General features: G+C 50.4%; 2 protein-coding genes across 4 annotated transcripts; one reads left to right on the top strand and one right to left on the bottom strand.

Annotated features, from left to right (window-relative positions):
- Positions 1-350: 350 nt before the first annotated feature.
- Positions 351-5352, top strand: UBE2S (ubiquitin conjugating enzyme E2 S). The gene is made up of 5 exons (XM_084770109.1): positions 351-621; positions 753-912; positions 1498-1645; positions 2767-2957; positions 4884-5352. Exons 2-5 carry the CDS (start codon positions 910-912, stop codon positions 5211-5213), a joined length of 672 nt encoding a protein of 223 aa, XP_084626235.1. The 5' UTR covers positions 351-621; positions 753-909; the 3' UTR covers positions 5214-5352.
- Positions 5353-15254: 9902 nt separating this feature from the next.
- On the bottom strand, positions 15255-19541 carry RPL28 (ribosomal protein L28). 3 transcript variants are annotated; one of them, XM_084770952.1, is made up of 4 exons: positions 19187-19541; positions 15979-16068; positions 15639-15881; positions 15255-15391 (listed from the first exon to the last, which is right to left on the bottom strand). In XM_084770952.1, exons 1-4 carry the CDS (start codon positions 19406-19408, stop codon positions 15302-15304), a joined length of 645 nt encoding a protein of 214 aa, XP_084627078.1. In that variant the 5' UTR covers positions 19409-19541; the 3' UTR covers positions 15255-15301. The 3 variants fall into 3 exon arrangements, with proteins under 3 accessions (XP_084627078.1, XP_084627079.1, XP_084627080.1); XM_084770953.1 differs by having other exon boundaries at positions 19196-19541; XM_084770954.1 differs by lacking the exon at positions 19187-19541 and adding an exon at positions 16386-16518 and having other exon boundaries at positions 15979-16127.
- Positions 19542-20725: the final 1184 nt, after the last annotated feature.

Below are 20725 nucleotides of genomic sequence, written 5' to 3'. Positions count from 1 at the left end.
ACATGGGCCACGGCACAAAATGGCGCCGCATAGACAAACACCGACGGACTTCCGGCTTTCGCCCCTCCTCGGCTTCCAGGCGGGGGTCTCCCACCCTCCGAGCGCACTCATTTGCATACATTGAGAATTTTCATTGGCTGGGAGAAAGGTCTATCACGCTAAACTGCCTTCCCATTGGTAGTTCTCCGTTCCTACCCGCCCCCACGAGCCCTGATCACGGCCACTCTTCTTTATTGGTCAGAGCCCCTTCCGTCACGCGTCTAAACCCCGCCCCCTTCCCACCCAAAAGTCCCGCCTCCCCCTCGCCGCGTCCCGCCCCCTGGTCGACCGTTAGTGCGTGCGAGTCTCCCTCGAGGCCGGGGCGCGCGCGCTTACGCCGGGCCGTGGCGGCGTCTCATTCAAACGGTCCAATCAGCGGCCGCGTAGCCTCCGGAGGCGCGCCCCTTCCCCCCCCCCGTACCTCTTCCGCTCTGGGTTTTCAGCCGCCCCGGTTCTCTCCAAGGCCGCCGCCTCCGCGGGCGTGCGCCCTCATTGGATAGCCTGCCCCGCAAACTCGGTTCGAATCTCTTCCCCCTTAGTCGGAGGAGAGCGCGTCGACCGCCAATCAACGGGCGCGTTGACGTAAGCGGCCGAGAGGGAGGGGGCGGGGCCTGTGGGTGGCTATAAAACTCCGGTGCTGCGCGCGCGGCCGGCTCAGTGCGGCCAGGCGGGACGTAACGTTACGATCGTTTGGTTTTTTTATTTTTTTGTAGCGGGTCGTCGGAGTTAGTGGGGAGCGGAGCGGGGGCCTCCGGGGGGGGGCCTCGCCAGGGCCACAGAGGCCGGAAGTTGGGCCCCCCGCCCCGGGCCGGCGGTTCGAGGAGTGCAGGAAGGGGGGCCGGGGGGACCCGCCCCCGGCCGGCCGAAGTCATGGTGAGCTACGCGGGCGACCTGATGGGCGGTTGGGTGGGCTCTATGGCGGAGGAGGCGGCTGCGGGGGTCCCAAGGGTTCCTAGCTGGCTTCTGAGTGCTTTGGTGGCACGGCCGGACGTCCGGAGCCACGAGTCGGCCCCTAGGCCTTTCTACGGGCGCCCTCGGAGCCTTGGGAACGGCCATCGGCATCTTGCGGCCCGCCCGTGGGTGTTTCCAGGAGCAAGGAACCCCGCCGCCATTTCTCCCAGTTTTTGTTTTTTTTAGGGATTGGGGGGGGGGGATGGTGGTTCAAGACCAAGTAGGAGAAGGGCACAGGCTAGGCCTCAGGCCCACCTGGAACCACTAGTGGACCCGTTCGCGCCTTAAAGAGAGATCTCTGAGAGGTTCGGGATACGAGAAGCCCTTTCCGAAACAATCTCGCGTTTCTATGGGCCCGTCAGCCCTGGGGCAGGGGCCGGAAGCATCAATGGTGAGGGTCTAGTTGACCGGCTACGATTGACAGCCTTAGGTAGGACCAGTCATGTCACCGAATCCTTAGTACCCGCTCTTTCTCGCTGCTTATCTTCTTTTTCCATCCGTACCCAGAACTCCAACGTAGAGAATCTGCCTCCCCACATCATCCGCTTAGTGTACAAAGAGGTGACAACACTGACGGCAGACCCACCCGATGGGATTAAAGTCTTCCCCAATGAGGAGGATCTCACGGACCTGCAGGTCACCATCGAGGGCCCCGGTGAGTGTGGGCACGAAAGGGCGGGGCCACTTACTAGATTCTTCTGTCTTGTGCCTGTGGAACCAACAGGATTCAAAAACAACTTCTCAGGTGCTGGAGACAGACTGTGGACAGGTCAGGCACAACGTTGTGCCTGTGATAGACTCTAGGACACCACAAATGACAATAAGTGTGGGTCCTTTCCCTGGTCACTGAGCATGTAATAGAGTTCTTGCAGTGAAGTGGGACTTTCCAGGGCCTGAGGATACATATGACTTGAGTAGAAAAAAAGTGTACCAGGTGATGGGAATATCCTCAGCAAAGGCCTGAAGGATGGTCTGAAACTCATTCAACTGTCAAGTGTCTGGGTTTGGAGGCATTGCAAGGCAAACAAGACTAAGCATTGTGAGGGAAACAGGTGAAGATAAACTGATTGGGGGTATTAATTAAGCAACTTAGAAATTGTTTTCTGATCTCATTTGTTACCTGCATTTCTACAAAGTCACCTAAAACCAGTTTCAGAATTGTATGAATGGTCTGAGGATGTGGAGGATATCTGCCTGGTCTACTGTTAGCTAGTTTAGCAACTACAGTGGGTAACCAATCTGTGATTACCACTTTTTTTTTTTTTTTTTTTTTTTTTTTTTTGGTTTTTCGAGACAGGGTTTCTCTGTGTAGCCTTGGCTATCCTGGACTCACTTTGTAGACCAGGCTGGCCTCGAACTCACAGCGATCCACCTGCCTCTGCCTCCCGAGTGCTGGGACTAAAGGCGGGCGCCACCACGCCCGGCTTGTGATTACCACTTTTGACCCAAGCAAATAGGTAAATGAAAACACACCTCACAGGACCGGGAAAAGCTTGGAAGAGGGTTTGCAGAAGTTGGTGGCTTTGGGTCCTTGTCCTGAATAGTGGCAGAAGAGATAGGAAGGAATGAAGGGGTGGGAATATGGACACTGTATATAGTACAGTCAAGGTGTAGAGAGATGTTGCCTGTATATAGCACCTGGGAAACTGTTCTTTTTGGTCTAAATTTCCCCAGCCTGGTGGAAGGATTGTCAGGCTATCTGCCTTAGCAAGACCCAAAGAAGCTGGTTGAAGAATGCTCGGATATCCTAAAGTAGTTTATTTTTCTCTGCTCCAGAGGGGACCCCTTATGCGGGAGGTCTGTTCCGCATGAAGCTCCTACTGGGGAAGGACTTCCCTGCCTCCCCGCCCAAGGGCTACTTCCTGACTAAGATCTTCCACCCAAATGTGGGTGCCAATGGCGAGATCTGTGTCAACGTGCTCAAGAGGGACTGGACAGCTGAGTTGGGCATCCGACATGTGCTGCTGGTGAGTTTCAGCCCTGGCGCTTTGTTTAGTTCTTTGAAATAAACTGTGGAATAGTAGGGGACAGTCAAAACTAGGGTTCTCGGCCTTTCTGGAAAACAGTGGAAGGGTTGGCCTATGGCACCTCACTATATTCAACAACTGAGTTTGTATGGTAGGGTGGTTTTATACAAGGTAGAAGGCAGTGTGTGGTTTAGGGCCTCTTATTTCCAACCATAAATTTCACCAATTTTAAGTGTGTTTGCTTACTAGCCCAAATTGACCATGGTTATTACATCTTTTGACTCAAGCAAGTGGGTAAATGAGACGACTCCCCAAAAGCTGGGTTCACAGCATTTTGCCACATTCCTCAGCTGGGTGAGTTTTGTAGTAGGTGGCTTGTGTACAGCCATCACCAGTGCTTTTAATTCAAAATTGTTTTCCTGTACTTTGTTTTGTTTTGTTTTTTAAGCTGGGGGATGATTACTCTTCCTGGGACTTCTTGTAATATCAGGAGATAAGCTTAGTTATCAGTGCTGCTGCTGGCATCTTGTGAGTGGAGGCAGGGGACACTATTCAGCATCTGCTATGTGCAGGACTGCCACAGTTCTCCTGAGCCACTTGAGGTGCAGATAACTGCTCTAGGCCAGAGCACCAAGGTCTCTAAAGGCCACTTAAAGTGGTTAGGTCACCTGGTGCCTCCTTTGTTCCTCCCTTTTTTTTTTTAAGTTTCTAATGAGCCTCTAGGGCTAATGGTAGTGAAGGTAGAGAATTGAGGTTTCCTTCAGTGGTCTGGAAAGAATTAAACTCCAAAGTAAACAGCCCCAAACCTTTCCTGTTTTGCCTTCCTCTCTGCATGTCATTTGCTCTTGGTACGAGGTCTGCTTTGGGGCTTGTTAAGGAGAGGGCTGTATCAAATACAGAAAGTCCTCCAGTTTGGAGGTACAATGGTAAAAGTTCAGGGGGAGACGCCCATATCTCCCCTTTTTAAAAAAGATTTATTTATTATTATGTATACAGTGCTCTGCCTGCATGTATGCCACCGGCCAGAAGAGGTCATTAGATCACATTATAGATGGTTGTGAGCCACCATGTGGTTGCTGGGAATTGAACTCAGGACCTCTGGAAGAGCAGGCAGTGCCCTTAACCTCTGAGCCATCCCTCCAGCCCCACTTTTTTGGTGTTTCAAGACAGGCTTTCTCTGTTTAACATAACAGCCTTGGCTGTCCTGGACTCACTTCGTAGACCAGGCTGACCTCAACTCATAGAGATCTGCCTGCCTCTGCCTCCCAAGGCATGAGCCACCACACTGAGCTTCCCATATCCCTCTGCATGTGTCACAGAAGCTCTTAGAAGCACCTGTTAAACCATCCTACATCAGGACTGAATGTTTTATTCATGGAGCCTTCTGAACTAACAATTTAGAATGAACTATGTTGGATGGATACATCGTACTTAAGGCCTATGATCAGTGTTTCCCTCTTGGGTGTAACCTATTCCCGTGGCTCTGAACTTGGCCTTCCTGGTAAAGCCAATGACCACTTTAGGTTTCTGCACCTTGCATAGTTATGGAAGACATAGGAAAACTAAATGCTGGGTTCTCCTACCCTGAGTGCCCTTGAGTAATTTCCCACCTGATTAGGACCTCTGAACTCAGGTTCACCTGTAGAAGCAAGGTCAAAGCCACATTGCCTAAGGCAACTGGCTGGGGCAGATAATGAGCTTCCTCAGGGAAGGGCTGCTGGCAACATCAGGCTGCACTTAGCATGGCAGTGGTTCCTTGCAGTGTTTGTAGTAACAGGAAAGCAGCCTTTGAGGGTGACATTCATGAGTCAAGATGCTAGTGGGCTTGTTCTGATCTCAGGGATCTAACTTGGGAATGGAAGGAAGAGCCACTGTGATGGCCATGAACTGAACAAACCCCCTGACCCTAGGCCCTTCTCCCCACAGACCATCAAGTGCCTGCTGATCCACCCTAACCCAGAGTCTGCACTCAACGAGGAGGCAGGCCGCCTGCTTTTGGAGAACTATGAAGAGTATGCTGCCCGGGCCCGTTTGCTCACAGAGATCCATGGGGGTGCGGGTGGCACCAGCAGTGGGAGGGCTGAGGCTACTCGGGACCTGGCCAGTGGGGCTACAGCCTCCTCCACTGACCCTATGACCCCAGGGGTCCTAGGAGGAGCTGAGGGTCCCATGGCCAAGAAACATGCAGGTGAGCGAGATAAGAAGCTGGCAGCCAAGAAAAAGTTGGACAAGAAGCGGGCACTGAGGCGACTGTAGTGGGTTCTTCTCCCTCCTTCCTCCCTTTTGTTCTGTCCCCTCCCACTCTGTCTCTAAGTTATTTAAATTATGGCTGGGGTGGGGGTGGGGGGCCACCAGAACCTGGATTTGGTTTTCTAAATAAAAAGTTGGAAAAGCAGTTTCTGTGCCTAGAAGTGTCTAGAACTTCTGTCCATATTGTGGCTTAGAGCAGCTGGTGTTCTTCTGCCCCCCCTTCCATCTTGTTTCAGTTAGGGTTGAGTCACCTATGTATGCCCTGTGGACTGGGCCTTAGCATTCAAACTGGAGCAGGAACCTACCAGTGGTTCTAACTGTAAACCTTGCTACTGTCGTGAATCACAGTGTGTAAGTATTTTTGAAGACAAGTTCACCAAGTGGTCAGGACTCACAGATTGAGAACTGCTAATTTAGATAGTCTTACCTGGTCCTAGATAGGGGCAAAGATACATCTCCTATGTCACATCTCATCCCAACTATGGCCTTAATGATTTTCCCTGTTGTATTAATCTGCACTTTATGTATTTTTGCTTACCTATAAAAGCTAAAACAAGCATTCAGGGAAGCAGGGGCAGGCTGGTCACACTGAGTTCAAGTCCAGCTTGGTCTACAAGCAGTCCAGGACAGCTAAAGCTATATAGAGAAAACCCTGTCTTGAAAAACCAAAAAACACCCAGGCATGGTGGTGCCTTTAATCCCAGCACTCAGGATGCAGAGGCAGGTGGATCAAAAACTACAGCGTGCCTTCCGAGACATTGTTAAAACTGGCTATCTTAGGGTTTTATAGACCAAATTTATCTGCTTGTCCATGTTCCTTCTCAGGATGTTACCCAGTTGCAATGTTGTTGGGGTGCTTTTTTTTTTCTTTCGAAACAGGGTCTCTGTATAGCCTTGGCTGTCCTGGATTTGATTTGTAGACCAGGCTGGCCTTGAACTCACATCGATCGGCCTGCCTCTGCCTCCCAAGTGCTGTGATTAAAGGCATGCACCACCATGCTGGCTGAGGTGTTTTTGTCCTAGAACTTGGCTTTATAGATGAGGTTGGCCTTGCGCTCACTGAGACCCACCTGGCTCTGCCTCTGGATTGAAGGCCTATTGCCACGGTGCCCGTTTACCTGCAGTTCTCGTGGCCCTGGCACTCTTCTAGGAGCCACACCACCACATAGCCTACCAGGACTGAGTAAGGCTTTTGCTGCTTATTAGGTCAAAATTCCAGACACTGAGGCTTGTGAGGTGGCGCAGAAGTTGAGAGCAGCCAGGCAAGGTGGCACACTGATGCCAGCCTGGTCTACACAAGCCCTGTCTGCAGGGGGAGAGTATTGATTGTCAGCACCAACTTTTAACTTCCATGCCAGGAATTCCAGCCTCCTCTTCTGGCCTTCATCAACACTAGGCACATACATGGTGCACAACATAACAATCGGGCAAAGCATACATAAATATTAAAAACTTAGAGATAATTTAATAGTTTTAGAAATCCAGGGCTGGGTGTGGCACATGTCTCTTATCCCAGCAGAGGCAGGATCACTGTTGAGTTCAAGGCCAGCCTGGTCTACAAAGTGAGTCCAGGACAGCCAGGGCAACACAGAGAAACCCTGTCTAGAAAAACCAAAGAAAAAGAAATCAAGGTCCCCTGACAGGAGTGTTGTAACCTAAGTGGAAGAGATTCTGGGCCTGTACACCAGAGGGCAGTATATGCCTTCTGTTAATGTGCTTAGGTGATTTGAAGGGATGGATGGTGAAGAGACAGCTCGAATGTTAACACATGGTGCTCTTCAGAGGAGTTGGGTTCCTAGCAGCTACCTAAAACTAGCTGCAGAGGGTTTGACATCAAAAGCCTTCAAAAATAAAGAGGGAAGGGGGTGGTAAGATGGTGTGTGAAGACTGAAGACCTATGAAGCTACATGTTAGAGACCACCGTCCACAAGTTGTGCTCCAGTCACAAGCATGCCATAGTTTAAAGTCTTAAGGAAAGGGATATATGAAATTGTGGGGAGGGTAGTGTTTAAAAAAAAAAAAACCGCTGGGCGTGGTGGCACACGCCTTTAATCCCAGCACTCGGGAGGCAGAGGCAGGTGGATCGCTGTGAGTTTGAGGCCAGCCTGGTCTACAAAGCAAGTCCAGGACAGCCAAGGTTACACAGAGAAACCCTGTCTCAAAAAAAAAAAAAAATCCCAAGACAAAACTTAAGTGCTGGGTATGGTAGCCCAAGTCTGTATTCCCAAGTGTCAGTGTGACACCAGCCTGGGTTTCATAGTAAGACCCTGCCTCCAAAAAGAAGAAAAAAAAAATCTGACCCTTAACTAAGTGGGAGACTTGCTTTTGTCTTCTATTTTTACTGAGGCCTTGTCTGTATTGTATGTAAAGGAAATAAAGCCAAGAGCAGTCAGACTGCAATCCTGGCTGGTCTGGAACTTGCTATGTAGACCAAGATGGCCTCAAATTCAGAGATCACTTGTCTTTGCCCATCTGGTTATGTTTTGTATATAAGAAGCCAGTAATAGGGGCTGGAGAGATGGCTCAGTGGTTAAGAGCACTGACTGCTCTTCCAGAGGTCCTGAGTTCAATTCCCAGCACCCACATGGCAGCTCATAACTGTCTGTAACTCCAAGATCTGACACCCTCACACAGACATACATGCAAGCAAAATACCAGTGCACATAAAATAAAATAAATTATTTTTTTTAAAAAGCCAGTAATAAATTTCTTTGCCGAGTTCTATGAGCTAGGACAGCAAATCACTAAGCATCAGGATTGCTCTCTGAAGTCAGTTTTGTGGAATTCAGCCCTTAACCTGAGGCCTGTGCTAGCTCTGGGTAGTATTGGAATTGAATTGTAAGATAACCAAGTGGTGTGGAAATCAGAGAATGGGTATTAAGTAAAGGAGACATCAGTATATTAGATGTCAAATAGTGGTAACTAAAAATACATAAGCTGGATGTGGTGGCGCACGCCTTTGATCCCAGCACTCTTGAGAGGCAGAGGCAGGTGGATCTCAGTGAGTTCGAGGCCAGCCTGTTCTATAAAGTGAGTCCAGGACAGCCAAGACTACACAGAGAAACCCTGTCTCGAAATACCAAAAAAGAAAAATTTATAAAGCACAGTGGTAGGGTGCTTACTTACACGTACATGGGGCCCCGGGCTCAATCCTCAGTACTGGGGTGGAATGAGACAGGAATACAGAGGCGTCATGTATAAGGATGAACTGAAACTGACCTATAAAGCCAGTAGATCTAGAAAAATCAGTATTTATTTTTATTTTTTATTTTTTTAAAGACAAGGTTCTTGTAACCCATAGTGACCTTAAACTTGCTATGTATGCAAAGATGGCCTGGAACTTTTGATAGTCCTGCCTTCATCCAGTCTTCTTGGTGCTGGAATTCGAATGTGAGTGTGCCACTGTACCCAGTTGATGGTTGCTGGGAAACTAAGGCTATATACATGCAAAGCAAGCTCTCTACCATCTTAGCTACTACATCTGCAGCCCAAACCTGCTCATCCAAACTGTGGTGAATATCAAGGCCCAGGCTGCAGCGGGGCCTATGGCAGTAGCTCACAGGCTTGTGGTCCAAGCTACAAGGTAGGCTGAGTTTGAGGACTGCCTGGGCTAGAGTGAGTTCTAGGCCAGCCTGAGTTACTTAATGTGGAGACTGTCTCCAAAAAACAAAAACTGGCAGGAGCTGGTACCGTACTCAGGTGCAACATTAGTGTGCAGCCCAGGAGCACAAGAGACGCTGGATTCAATCCCTAGCGCTTCAAAAAACTCCCCCTGGGGCTGGCAAAGTGGTTTAGTGGGTAAAGAAAAATTGTTACCAGTCCAGACATCCTGAGTTTGAACCAGTTTGCCCTAATTTAATCCCAGGACCACAAGGTGGAAGGAGAAAACCAACCCCTACATATATTTTTGTTTAAAAATTGGGGGGAGGGGGTGACTGGTGTGGTGGCACACGCCTTCAATCCCAGCACGAGGAAGTCAGAAACAAGAGGATCTTTGTTTGAGGCCAGCCTGCTCTATACACTGAGTTTGTTCCAGGACAGCCAGGACTACATAGTCTGGGGGGAATTTTTTTTTTTCCTTTTCTTTTTTTAGTTTTTCAAGACTTGTTTCTCTGTAGCAGCTCTTGGCTGGTAGACCAGGCTGGCCTTGAACTCACAGAGATCCACCTGCCTCTACCTCCCGATTCCTGGGATCACAGGTGTAGGCCATCACGGCTGGCTATATGTTTATTATTGTGTGTATGTACGTGAGAGGACAACGAGACATTCATTTCTGTCCTTTAGTCCTGTGGGGTCCATGGACTGACCTCAGCGTGTCATGGAGAGCTGGTACCCTTACTACCACACAGATGAACCGTCTAGCTCCCCAGCCCCATCTCAACACAGGGCGTGGTGGTGGTTTTTCCTCCCACCCCCAAGCTCCAGGAACAACGATTCATGAGACTCAAGATATATTTACAAGCCAGGCGTGGTGGCACACGCCTTTAATCCCAGCACTCGGGAGGCAGAGATAGGCGGATCGCTGTGAGTTCGAGGCCAGCCTGGTCTACAAAGTGGGTCCAGGACAGCCAAGGCTACACAGAGAGACCCTGTCTCGAAAAAAAAAAAAACAACAAACAAACAAAAAGATATATTTACAAATACCTAGGGCATATAGCTAGGCTCTTCTCTGACTAGCTCATAACTTAACATAATCCATTTATACTATTCTACATTCTGCCACGTGGCTGGGTACCTGCTCAGGTACCATGTGTCTGTCCTCCTCACATCTTCCCAATGAATCTGCCACAACTGGCTCCCTCCCAGAATCCTTTCTGCCTGCCGAATGCCCCACCCTCTATTCTATCTTTTCCTATAGGCCATAAGTTTTTTATATTGATAGGTGTTGCATCCATAACATATTCTCTCTACAACAGGGTCTCACTCACTGTGTAGCCTTGGATGACCTGAAATGCATCATGTAAACCAGTTTACCTGCATCTCATGTGAACTCAGAGATTAGCTTGCTTCATCTTAAGTGATTAAATGCACATAGAACCAAACCATGTTTCTCAGTCTTTTTTGTCTTTTTTTTTGGGGGGGGGGGCAGGTGAGACAGGGTTTCTCTGTGTCACAGAGCCCTGGCTGTTCTGGGCTCTCTTCGTAGACCAGGCTGGCCTTGAACTCGCAGAGCGAGGTCCACCTGCCTCTGCCTCCCTGAGTGCTGGGATTACAGGGGTGCGCCACTGTGACTGGCTCTATTTCTTTTTCTTTTCTTTTTTCTTTTTTGGCCTGGCTCTATTTTTAATGCAAAAATTTAGTGTTGGGGGAAGAAGAGCTGAAATGACAGCTCACTGGTTAGAAAGACTTGGGTTCAGTTTCCAGCACCCACATGGTATAGTTCATGTAAGTTTAATTCTGGTTCCAGGGAATATGAAGCTTCTTCTGACCTCCATGTGTACTATGCACATACATGGTACACATGCATGCAGGCAAAATACTCATATGCTTAAAAATAAATCTTTAACAAAATTTGCCAGGGGAGATGGCTTACTGGATAGTGCACTCGCCAACCAAGGGTGAGGCCCTGGATTCAGAACCCAAATACACATACTACTGTTAGTTCTCAAGATTTGTCTCCCACGTGGCTCCTAGCACTTCTCTCCCCCACCCCTTTACCCCAAACCTGCCCCGCCCCACCCTTCTGGTCTCTTGATCCACAGCTCCTTCCTCTCACCCCACCTCATGGCACAGTTCAGTCTGGACCGCTCCTGATGCCTCTCGCTGTCTTCTCCCTCACATCTACAATAAAAACCTCAACCAGCCGGGTGTAGTGGCGCATGCCTTTAATCCCAGCACTTGAGAGGCAGAGGCAGGGGGATCACTGTGAGTTCGAGGCCAGCCTGGTCTACAATGTGAGTCCAGGACAGCCAAGGCTACACAGAGAGACCCTGTCTCCAAAAACCAAAAACCATAACTTGAAGCAGTCATGTATTCCTTTTTCACTCAACCATACACACATATGCAAAAACTTTTACATGTATTTGTTTCGTGTGTGTATATAAAGTTCTGCACTGGAGTATTTCATTATCATCCCAACTCCCTGGCACTCAGGTTCCTTAATCAGAGACGACCAATGTTACCAGGAATCTTGTGTATCTTGTGAGGAAAGTCTGTATGAATGCAACAATTTTAAATATAGAGGGTTAAATGCTCAAGTACAGCCATATTTTGATTTTTTATAGAAATGACTTCTCAATCAGAGGTGAATGTTAATTAGTGCCTGCATATTTAGATATGTTTGGTTAAGTTCTTTGAGACAGGGTCTCACTATATTGCCTAGGCTGACTTCGAACTATTCTCTTGTCTCAGCATCCTGAATTCCAAGCCATCCTGCCTAGCCATTATTTATTTTTCGAGACAGGTTTTTCTGTGTAGCCTTGGATGTCCTAGATTCACTTTGTAGACCAGGCTGGCCTCAAACCTCAAACTCACAGCAATCCACCTGCCTCTGCCTCCCCGAGTGCTGGGATTAGGACTGGCTATGTAATCGTCTTTATGAGTTTTGGCTGTGCTCAGCCAGTATTAAGTCTGAGGCACACACACACACACACACAAAAACCCTGCAAATTTGTCTATTGACACCATCCCTAGTTAGAGCTCTGTATATAACCCAAACTCAGTGTAGTTAAGGACCATAGGGTGTACAATATAGGTTAGCTCAGCTGACCTGGCTCACTCAGACACTGCTATATCAAAAAAAGAGACTTGCCTTTAGCTCTGGTCCTTGACCTACTGGAGATAACTGAGGCCTTGGAATGTCCTGCTGGTAAATGTGTCTGCCTGATTCATAAGCATAATCACTATCAATCTGACTTCTGGGAAGAGACTCCCTTGTGTGGTGCTCTCCACCTACTGCCTGCCTCCCAACTCTACAACTCCAAGGCCTGTGCTAAACAACCCTGATATGCTGATGCAGTGCGAAAGACTGAATTTTGTGTGATGGTGCAAACTGTATTCCCAACACTGAGGCAGATACAGCCCGGTAGACTGCATAACTCCCCAGGCCAGCAAGGAAAGGAGCAGCATGGACACTGAGTTCCTATCCCCAAACACACACACTTAAAGCCAATCATGGCTGGGTGTGGTGACATGTAATCCCAGGAGAAAGGAAGATCTGAGTTCAAGATCAGCCAGGACTACATAGAGAACCCGAGTTGTTAAAATAGATAAAAATTAAGCACAGCGGTCATAGTGTATGCCTTTAATCCCAACGCTAGAACTTGTTTCAGGACAGCCAGGAACAGAGAAACCCTGCCTTTAAGAAACAAAAACAAAATCCCAGCACTCGGGAGGCAGTAGAGGCAGGAGGATCGCTGTGAGTTCAAGGCCAGCCTGATCTACAAAGCTAGTCCAGGACAGCCAAGGTTGCTGTTACACAGAGAAACCCTGTCTCAATCCCCGACCCCCACCCCAAATTGCTTAAACCACTAATTGTCCTCTGAGCTCCACATGTGCTGTGGTATGCATGTGCTTTTATAGACACAAAACCAGGTGGTGCCAGGCAGCTGTACTGGAACCCCAGCACCAAGGAGGGCAGAGAGTAAGTTGGAGGTTGGTACCTCCCAAGCACAACTCCAGGTTCAAGGAGAACCTATCGTAAAAGAGCAGGACACCATCCTCCTCTGACTTCTAAGCAAGTACCACCTAACAAATCCATGCTATTTATACCCCAGTAAAAAACGAGAAAAAGTTAGTGCAGAATGTTAAATCAGAACATGGTTGTTCCGGCAAGAGATCACATCCAAAGATCTTAAATGTTTGTGTGACCAAGCTGGAATACAAGCTTCCCCTTTAATCCAGGAGACAGAGGCAAACAGATCTGAGTTCAAGGCCAGCTTGGCATAGAGTATCAGGTAAAGACAAGCTTAGGTCCAGATGTGGTGATACATGCCTTTAATCCCAAACGAAGGTAAAGTTATTTTGTAGAAGGAAGGACCCATGTTTGAAAGTGAGTGGCAGAAAAGGTGAGGAAGCAGACATCTGACAGAATAGGATACTCCTAACTCTCATGAGAGAGGAAAGGTAAGCTACTGAAGAAGCAGTGTTAGAGGCGGCAGTTTTTGACCAGGACAGTAAGATAGGTTGCAGAGAGAACTCGGTAAAGATAGAAAGAGCCAGAAAATGAGAAGCCAGAAGATTAGATTGCTGAGTTAGTTTGAGGCCAATCAAAGCCAGAACCAGACTAAGTCAGCTGGGAGAAGTTTGGTCCAGAACAGCGGAGGTGAACCAGCCAGTACCTGAGCTCAGAAAGAACAAGGGCGAGCTTATTAAGCAGTTAAGTCTCAGAGACTGAGAACATTCTAGGCCTAGGTTAGCAGGAGGCACTAAGCCTCCCAGTCAGCAACTAAGCCAGGAAAGTAACAGATTTGGCTGTTCTGGAACTCCAGAGATCCAAGGCGTGCGCCACCACAGGTTGGCCTAGTTACAAGTTATCTGAAAAACATTACAACAGCCGGGGCTGGAGATGGCTCAGATTAAAAGCATTGTGCTCTTCCAAAGGTCCTGAGCTCAACTCCCAGCAACACAAACATCTACAGTGAGATCTGGTGCCCTCTTAAGCTGTGCAGGCACACATGTGGACAGAGTACTGTATAAATAATAAATCTTTTTAAAAAACATTACTGCTGGGTATTGGCAGGGCAGCCCTTTAATCCAAGCACTCGGGAGGCAGAAGCAGGTGGCAGGTGGATCACTGAGTTGGATACCAGTCTGATCTAGAGGGAGTTCCAGGACAGCCAAGGCCACAGACAAACCTTGCCTCAAGTCTCGCTCACCAAGCAGGCAGACTTGTAGCTCAAGGTAATGAGGGACTTAGTTGACTGCATTGAGATGAAGGAGGGTCTAATAGTGGGGAGGGAGAAAGGGTGCCTGCCAAGAGTTAAAACTTCAACAGGATCTCATAGGATCTGGGTTAAAAATAGTTCACATAGAACTGGGGATGGACAATAATCCAGATGAGACCCAACTTGGCAACCCCAGCATCCTTCCTTTGCACCGGGGAGTAGAACAAAGACTGTTAAACCAAATGGTCAGCATTGAGGGGGCCCAATTAGTCCCCCAAAAGGGGAGCTTCAGCCCAGGCCTGAGCTGTATAGGAGGAGCAGAGTATCAGCAACAGTGGTATGGATACTTTTTCCATTCAAGCCCCAAGTTCTCCATATGCAAAATAGAGCCTATAGTGGCTCAGGTACCCCAGTACACCTATGTGCTCCCCACACTCATCCAGATAGACTTACCATGGTTATTTTTGAGACAGAGCATCTATAGTCCTGGGTATCCCGAGCTGCCATGTAGACCAGGCTAGCTTTAAATATTCACCTGCCTCAGCCTACCAGAATGCTGAGTGAGATTACAAGTACAGAAGACACGTCGTTGGTGGAAACTCTATGTTGTTGACACTTCCCAGGGTCTGCAACAGCAGGAAGCCCCAGCTGACAACACAACCAGAATACAATATATAGACTGTCACTGTTCCATAGGTCAAACAGAGCATACTTTGACTACTTCACTCTCGAAACCTGTGTATTAAACCCACTTCATTCTGACAAGGAGGCATGTGAACCCAAGAGGGGACTGGAATCTGGGTCATCAGAGGACTGAGACCCGGTTAAGAGCCTCAAGTCCAGGCAGAGGGGCTCAGGCCATCTGACATTGCCCGCTGGTAAGAAGCCTCCAATCACTTACCCTCACTCTGTTAAGGGAATGAAATGTCCCCTACAGCCCTCAGCCCAACTCCTCCGCTGCACTCCTGTGAACAGCTATACCCTTCCTGGCTGAAGACAGTTTTTTAGATACTCACAGACAACATGTAAGTGAAGTGAACAAGCCAGAGCTATCATCACCCCAATGCTCCATTCCCCAAGTGTCGAGGCTGACAACCCTCCCCTTTCAGACGAACAAGGCCAAACATTAGTGAGTTTTGATGAGACAACTTAAGTCAAACACAGGGCCACGGTTAGCCACACATAAAAAATAAAAAAATAAAAAATAAATTAAAAAAGGAGGTGACTGAAAGGTCAGCAGACTCTTTATTGCTTCTGGGAATATGGGGCTTAGGAGCTCTTGGTGGGGCGGGTGCGTTTCCTCTTGACCACCACAGGCTTCTGGCTTCGCAGGATGGCACTGGCCCTGCGGATGGCCGCCTGGGGACAGGATAGAGACCTTAACTCACCAACTCAAAAAGACACTCCCACTTAACTGCTGCCTGCTTCCTAGGCCTACAGAGGGGGCTGCCCTAAGGCTGGGGAAATCAAGATCACCACCTCCCCCCCCCCCCCAGTTTAGCTCCCAGCTAAACAGGGTCAAGTAAGGCAAGCCTGCATCCAGTCAGTCCCTCAGGTGAACTCCCAGCTGCCCCCCTCCTACCCTAAGGATCCATCCTTTCCTCACCATCCGCAGATCGGGGCGGTAGTTGTTCTTCCGGATCATGTGCCTGATGCTGCTGAGCGTGGCCCGGGCATTCTTGTTGATGGTGGTCCTCACGTAAGAAGTGGCAGGTTTTCGCTGACCCGATCTGCGCTTCATGACCACGACGACTCCTTTGCCATCGGCCGCGGGCTCCACTCCCACCGTCTTGCGGTGAATCAGCCCGTTGTAGCGGAAGGAGTTGCGGGCCTTCAGGTTATTGGGCTCCTGGGGGAGGAGACGCAGGAGGTGGATGGTAGGATAACGCCACGGTCCCAGAACTAAGGAGTCAGAGGGGGCCCCTTCCCACGCGGGCCCCACTTACGGTGCTATAGGTCTGCTTGTTCCTCTTGATCAGGAAACTGGAGCAGTTCCGGACGACCATCCATTGCAGATGCGCGGACATGGCGGCGGCTGCAGAGAAACGGGGCACGCGAGGGATGTCACGGGGAGAAGCAGACCGTGGCTAGGCGCCTAAATAAAAGGAGGGAGCACCGTCGGGGACAACGAGCAAGAGCTCTGCCAGGCCGGGAACGGGGGACCAAAAGAAGCAGGCCGTACTGAGGGGGCCGCGACCGAAGTGGGGCAGGGAAACTAAGGCTCCACTTCCGGCGGCGGAGACGAGAGCTACAAATGGCGCTCGGGCAACAGGAGGGGAAAAACGGGCCGGAGAACCAGGCGGTGGGCGCGAGATGGCGGCCACGCGGCTCGGAACAGAGAACTCGCACTCACCTCCTCTCCCTACCGCGGCCGGAGACGGAAAGAGAGATGCTGTAGGCGGGACGTCGTCTTTAAAATGTCAACGCATTTCCGCTTCCCTCCCTGGGCGCTCCTGAAGTCCGCCGCCCAGCTTCCTCCCGTCCTTGGGTTCCGCCTCCCGAGTAGTTTGGATTGTCGCTTAAGGTGCCGTTCGGGAACCTTCGGAAATCTTCGTGCAGAGATCGGAGTGGCGAGTTCTCGCGGTGGGACGATGAGAAGCCGTGGGCGCTTGGGAAGTTTTCGGGACTGGCTTTTCGAGCGGTTCTTGAAAGCAGAGACCCACCCGTCGCCCCCCCCAAGACCTATTTCTCAGCCGCATCACTGGGATCTGTTCAATTAGCTCTTGGCGCACAGTGGGCACTAAATAAACATTTTGGGAAAAGGGTGTTGCTCTCTTGTCTGGCTGATTTCGAACTCTGATCCTCCTCCTTAGCAAATATTGAGGATTCCAGGACTGCGTCATTAAGCCAGGTTTAATTGATTTAAGATTTATTCATACTTAAGGACTTTTTTTTTCTCCCTTTTTGGGGGGGGGGTGCAGTTTCGAGACAAGGTTTTTCTCTGTGTAGCCTTGACTATCCTGAACTGGCTTTGTAGACCAGGCTGGCCTCGAACTCACAGCGATCCACCTGCGTCTGCCCTCCCAAGTGCTGGAATTAAAGGCGTGCGCCACTACGCCGGGCTTAATTCTTATTTTCTATGCACCGGTGTTTTGCCTGCAGGTATGTCTGTGTGAGGGTGTTGGATCCCTTGGAATTTAAGTTACAGATAGTTGTGACCCATCTTGTGGGTGCTGGGACTAGAACCTGGGTCCTCTGGAAGAGCAGCCAGTACTCTTAACCACTGAGCCATCACTCCTGTCCTCAAGACTTGTTCTTTAAACGGAAGCATGAACTATTTCAAGCGCTAGCCCGGCATGGCGTCTTTGGGTGGTTCCATTATATTTTGTACTCACTCAGCTACCTCCCACACAAGCACTAGTGCCCAGTGCATCATTTTCAGACCTCTCTGAAATTTTAAAGCTGCCTCTTAACTTTATTCTCTCATGCCTGGTTCGGTCTATGCAGAAATACTCCATGTCTCTCATCAGCACTATGTGGCCAATTCTGGCAGCCCACTGGCAATTTGCTCCAGCCTTTTTGTTTGTTTATTTGTTTGTTCTGAGATAGGGTTTCTCTGTGTTAGCCTTGGCTGTCCTGAACTCGCTTTGTAACCAGGCTGGCCTCGAACTCACAGAGATCTGCCTGCCTGTGCCTCCCGAGTGCTGGGATTAAAGACGTGCGCCACCACACCCGGCTCTCAGTGTGGTTTCTCCTCCATCTAGCCATGGCTATTCTGGGATTTGCGCTGTAGACCTGCTTAATAAAACTATTAGCATGTGTTAATTGTGCATAAGGTGGGTTTGTATGGCATTTTCGCATGTGCATAGAATGTATTTTAGTCGTGCGCACATACACTCCCTCCTCCCAGCACGGTTAATCTGTTTGTCTGTGCGTTCCACGGAGTTTCCTTCATGTTATTTACAGGCTCACGGGTGGGAGTTTGTTTCGAGGAGCAAGTACACTTTGCCAGTGGCGACATTAGTGAAGAAAATTTCTCCTCCATCACCTGGAGTTTTCTCCAAGTCTGGAACTAGGCAGAATGTTGGGAGGACCTAGGCAGAACTGTCTGGAAGTTTCCCACCCCAGCGGAGCATGAGTTGTCAGATGTATGGAAGACCAGGACTTTCCTGTAACAGCTGTTGGTTGCCTCTCACCTCCACAGCGCCTCAGCCATACCCACTAAAGTCCCTTGAAGTCAAAGCCTTCTTCAGGGATCAGCTTCCACAGTAGAGAAGGATCTTTTTTCTAGAAACATCTATCAACAAAAAAGCTGCAGTGGGTTGTTTGCTTTTTTCTTTTCTTTTCAAGACAGGGTTTCTCTGTGTAGCCTTGGCTGACCTGGACTTGCTTTGTAGTCCAGGCTGGCCTCGAACTCACAGCGATCTGCCTGCCTGTGCCTCCCAAGTGCTGGGATTAAAGGCGTGCGCCACCACCACCACCGACTGGCTAAAGCTACAATTTCTATGCCACTGCCTCGGGGACACCTTTCCTGGGAATTTCGGGAATTGTGGCTAGGAACTCTTTGAGGGTAGGGGTCTTGTGAGGCTCATGTCTGAGCACTAACACGGCCCTGACCTTAGTATAATATGTGTCTGATGGATAGTGTCAGCCAACATCTGAGAGATGAGTTCATTTTCCCACCTTGGGTTTACAAGACCCTGCTCACTCAGAAGATCCCAAGAGGCAAACACAGGCACAGCTTTACGGCTCTGAATCAACAGATTCTGTGCCCCCAGAGAATGTTTTTGTGTTGTGCAGGACACGGAATCAAGGGCTTTAGGCAATGCTAGGCAAGGACTCTACCAAGTGACCATCCCCAGCCTGTCCCCTATTTGGGTTCACCATGGGCCTAGTGACCCAGGAGGCCCCGAGAGGCGAGCACTAAATAGAAACAACATCTCGCTAACTCCATTTTTGCCACCCTCAACTTTGGCCCTAGTCACCTGGCTCTCCTTAATAGACGAGGTCGTACCCTTCTACTCCCTCCCAGACCTCTGAACCACAGAGAGCCTCCTCACCCGGGCCACCAGGTCCAGGCTGTGAGCTGCACTACGGCTCAGGTGACCATGCAAGGCGCTGGGCACACCTGGCGCTGGGCCCTGACCCCGCCCCGGGCAGCCGCACCCCTAGACGCTCTCGGGGAGCAGGCAGCGGAGGGCCACCGAGGGCCATGGCGGCGGCGGCGGCGGCATCCCCGGTGTGCGGCTCGCTGGGGTCCCAGGCGGGAGCCTCGTCCCCGCCCGCGCCTGCCCCGGCTCCGGCGACCGGCCTGGGCCGCTGCCGCATGGCGCTACTGCTGGCCGTGGCCTTGGACGTGGCGGGCATGGCGGCGCTGCTGACCGGCGTGTTCGCGCAGCTGCAGGTGCGCGGCCGAGACTTCGGGGACCTGCTCATCTACTCCGGGGCGCTGCTGGTCTTCCTGAGCCTGCTGGGCTGGATCCTCTGGTACACGGGCAACATCGAGATCTCGCGCCAGGAGCTCGAGCGCGACTACGGCCTGCGGCCCTCGGCGATCGCCCGCCTTGCGCGCAAGCTGTCCCGCCGCTGGTCGGCGCCCGCCACCGCGGGTCCCCGGGGGACCTCGGGTCTCCGCTCAGCGCGCAGAGCGGCCCGCGCGCCCCAGCAGCCGTCCGCCTCCGGCTCCCGCCGCGTGCGTCTGCAGCTCGCCACGCTTGAGGCGGGGCCCGGAGCGGCGGGCGCGGGCAGCGAGTGAGCCCCAGGTGAGGACACGCAGGAAGAGAGCGAGAAGAGGGGTACAGGGGAGACGGGAGGGGAGTGAGTAAAAGTCTAGCAGAGACACTGTAGGATCCGTGGGACGAGTTTAGGCGTCCCGGCACACACGCCTTCCTTTGCTCCACTTGCGCCAGGCCTCATGGCATCCTCCTCTCTCTGTACCCGGTGCTCTGAGTTCGTTACCGTTACTGTAAAAGAAGCGCCCCCCTCCGCCCCCCCCCCCCCCGAAAGTAGGTGCCACACTTGCCCACCTTATTTCCTCTCCCTTTCTTTGTTGTTTGAGACAAGGTCTCTCCATGCAGCCCTGGCTGTCTTGGAATTTGAGACATAGACCAGGCTGCCCTTGAACTCACAGAGATCTGCCAGCCTCTGCCTCCAGAGTGCTGGGATTAAAGGCATGTGCCACCACGCCTGGCCTTTTATTATAGCGTGTGTGTGTGTGTGTGTGTGTGTGTGTGTGTGTGTGTGTGTGTATGTATGTATGTATGTATGTGTGTCCCTGTAGCTGGAGTTTTAGGCAGTTTTGAACCCCTTGATGTTGGTGTTGGGAACTGAACTTGGGTCCTCCGCAAGAGCAGAAAAAGCACTTAACCACTCCGCCATCTGCCTAGCTTCCAAACTTTATTTTTTAAATATATATTTTATTAATTTATTCATCTTACATCTCAATTGTTATCCCATCCCTTCTATCCTCCCATTCCTCCCTCCCTCCCACTTTCCCCCTTACTCCCTTCCCCTATGATGTGACTGAGGGGGACCTCCACCCCCTGTATATGCTCATAGGGTATCAAGTCTCTTCTTGGTAGCCTGCTATCCTTCCTCTGTGTGCCACCAGGCCTCCGCATCCAGGGGACCAAACTTTATTTTAATTACAATTTGTGTGTGTGTGTGTATGTGCATGCATGTATGTGTGGACATTTGTGGCACAGGGCTTTTGAGACATCTTTTCTCTCTGTCATGTGGGCCCCAAAAACTCAG

This window comes from Acomys minous, assembly GCF_964271855.1.
Source record: "Acomys minous genome assembly, chromosome: 20".
NCBI lineage: Eukaryota > Metazoa > Chordata > Mammalia > Rodentia > Muridae > Acomys > Acomys minous.
The sequence above is the reverse complement of the archived record's forward strand: the minus strand, read 5'-3'. Positions and strand labels throughout refer to the sequence as shown.

What these genes read in the sequence shown, in the direction of transcription:
- UBE2S (XM_084770109.1), top strand. An exon ending in GGTCACCATCGAGGGCCCCG is followed by an intron (nt 1,646 to 2,766) that starts GTGAGTGTGGGC and finishes TCTCTGCTCCAG; the next exon opens with AGGGGACCCCTTATGCGGGA. An exon ending in GCATCCGACATGTGCTGCTG is followed by an intron (nt 2,958 to 4,883) that starts GTGAGTTTCAGC and finishes TTCTCCCCACAG; the next exon opens with ACCATCAAGTGCCTGCTGAT.
- RPL28 (XM_084770952.1), bottom strand. Translation starts at nt 19,408, where the DNA reads ATGAGCAGGTCCCCGAAGTCTCGGCCGCGCACCTGCAGCTGCGCGAAC. An exon ending in ACAAGCAGACCTATAGCACC is followed by an intron (nt 15,882 to 15,978) that starts GTAAGTGGGGCC and finishes CTCCTCCCCCAG; the next exon opens with GAGCCCAATAACCTGAAGGC. An exon ending in ACCGCCCCGATCTGCGGATG is followed by an intron (nt 15,392 to 15,638) that starts GTGAGGAAAGGA and finishes TCCTGTCCCCAG; the next exon opens with GCGGCCATCCGCAGGGCCAG.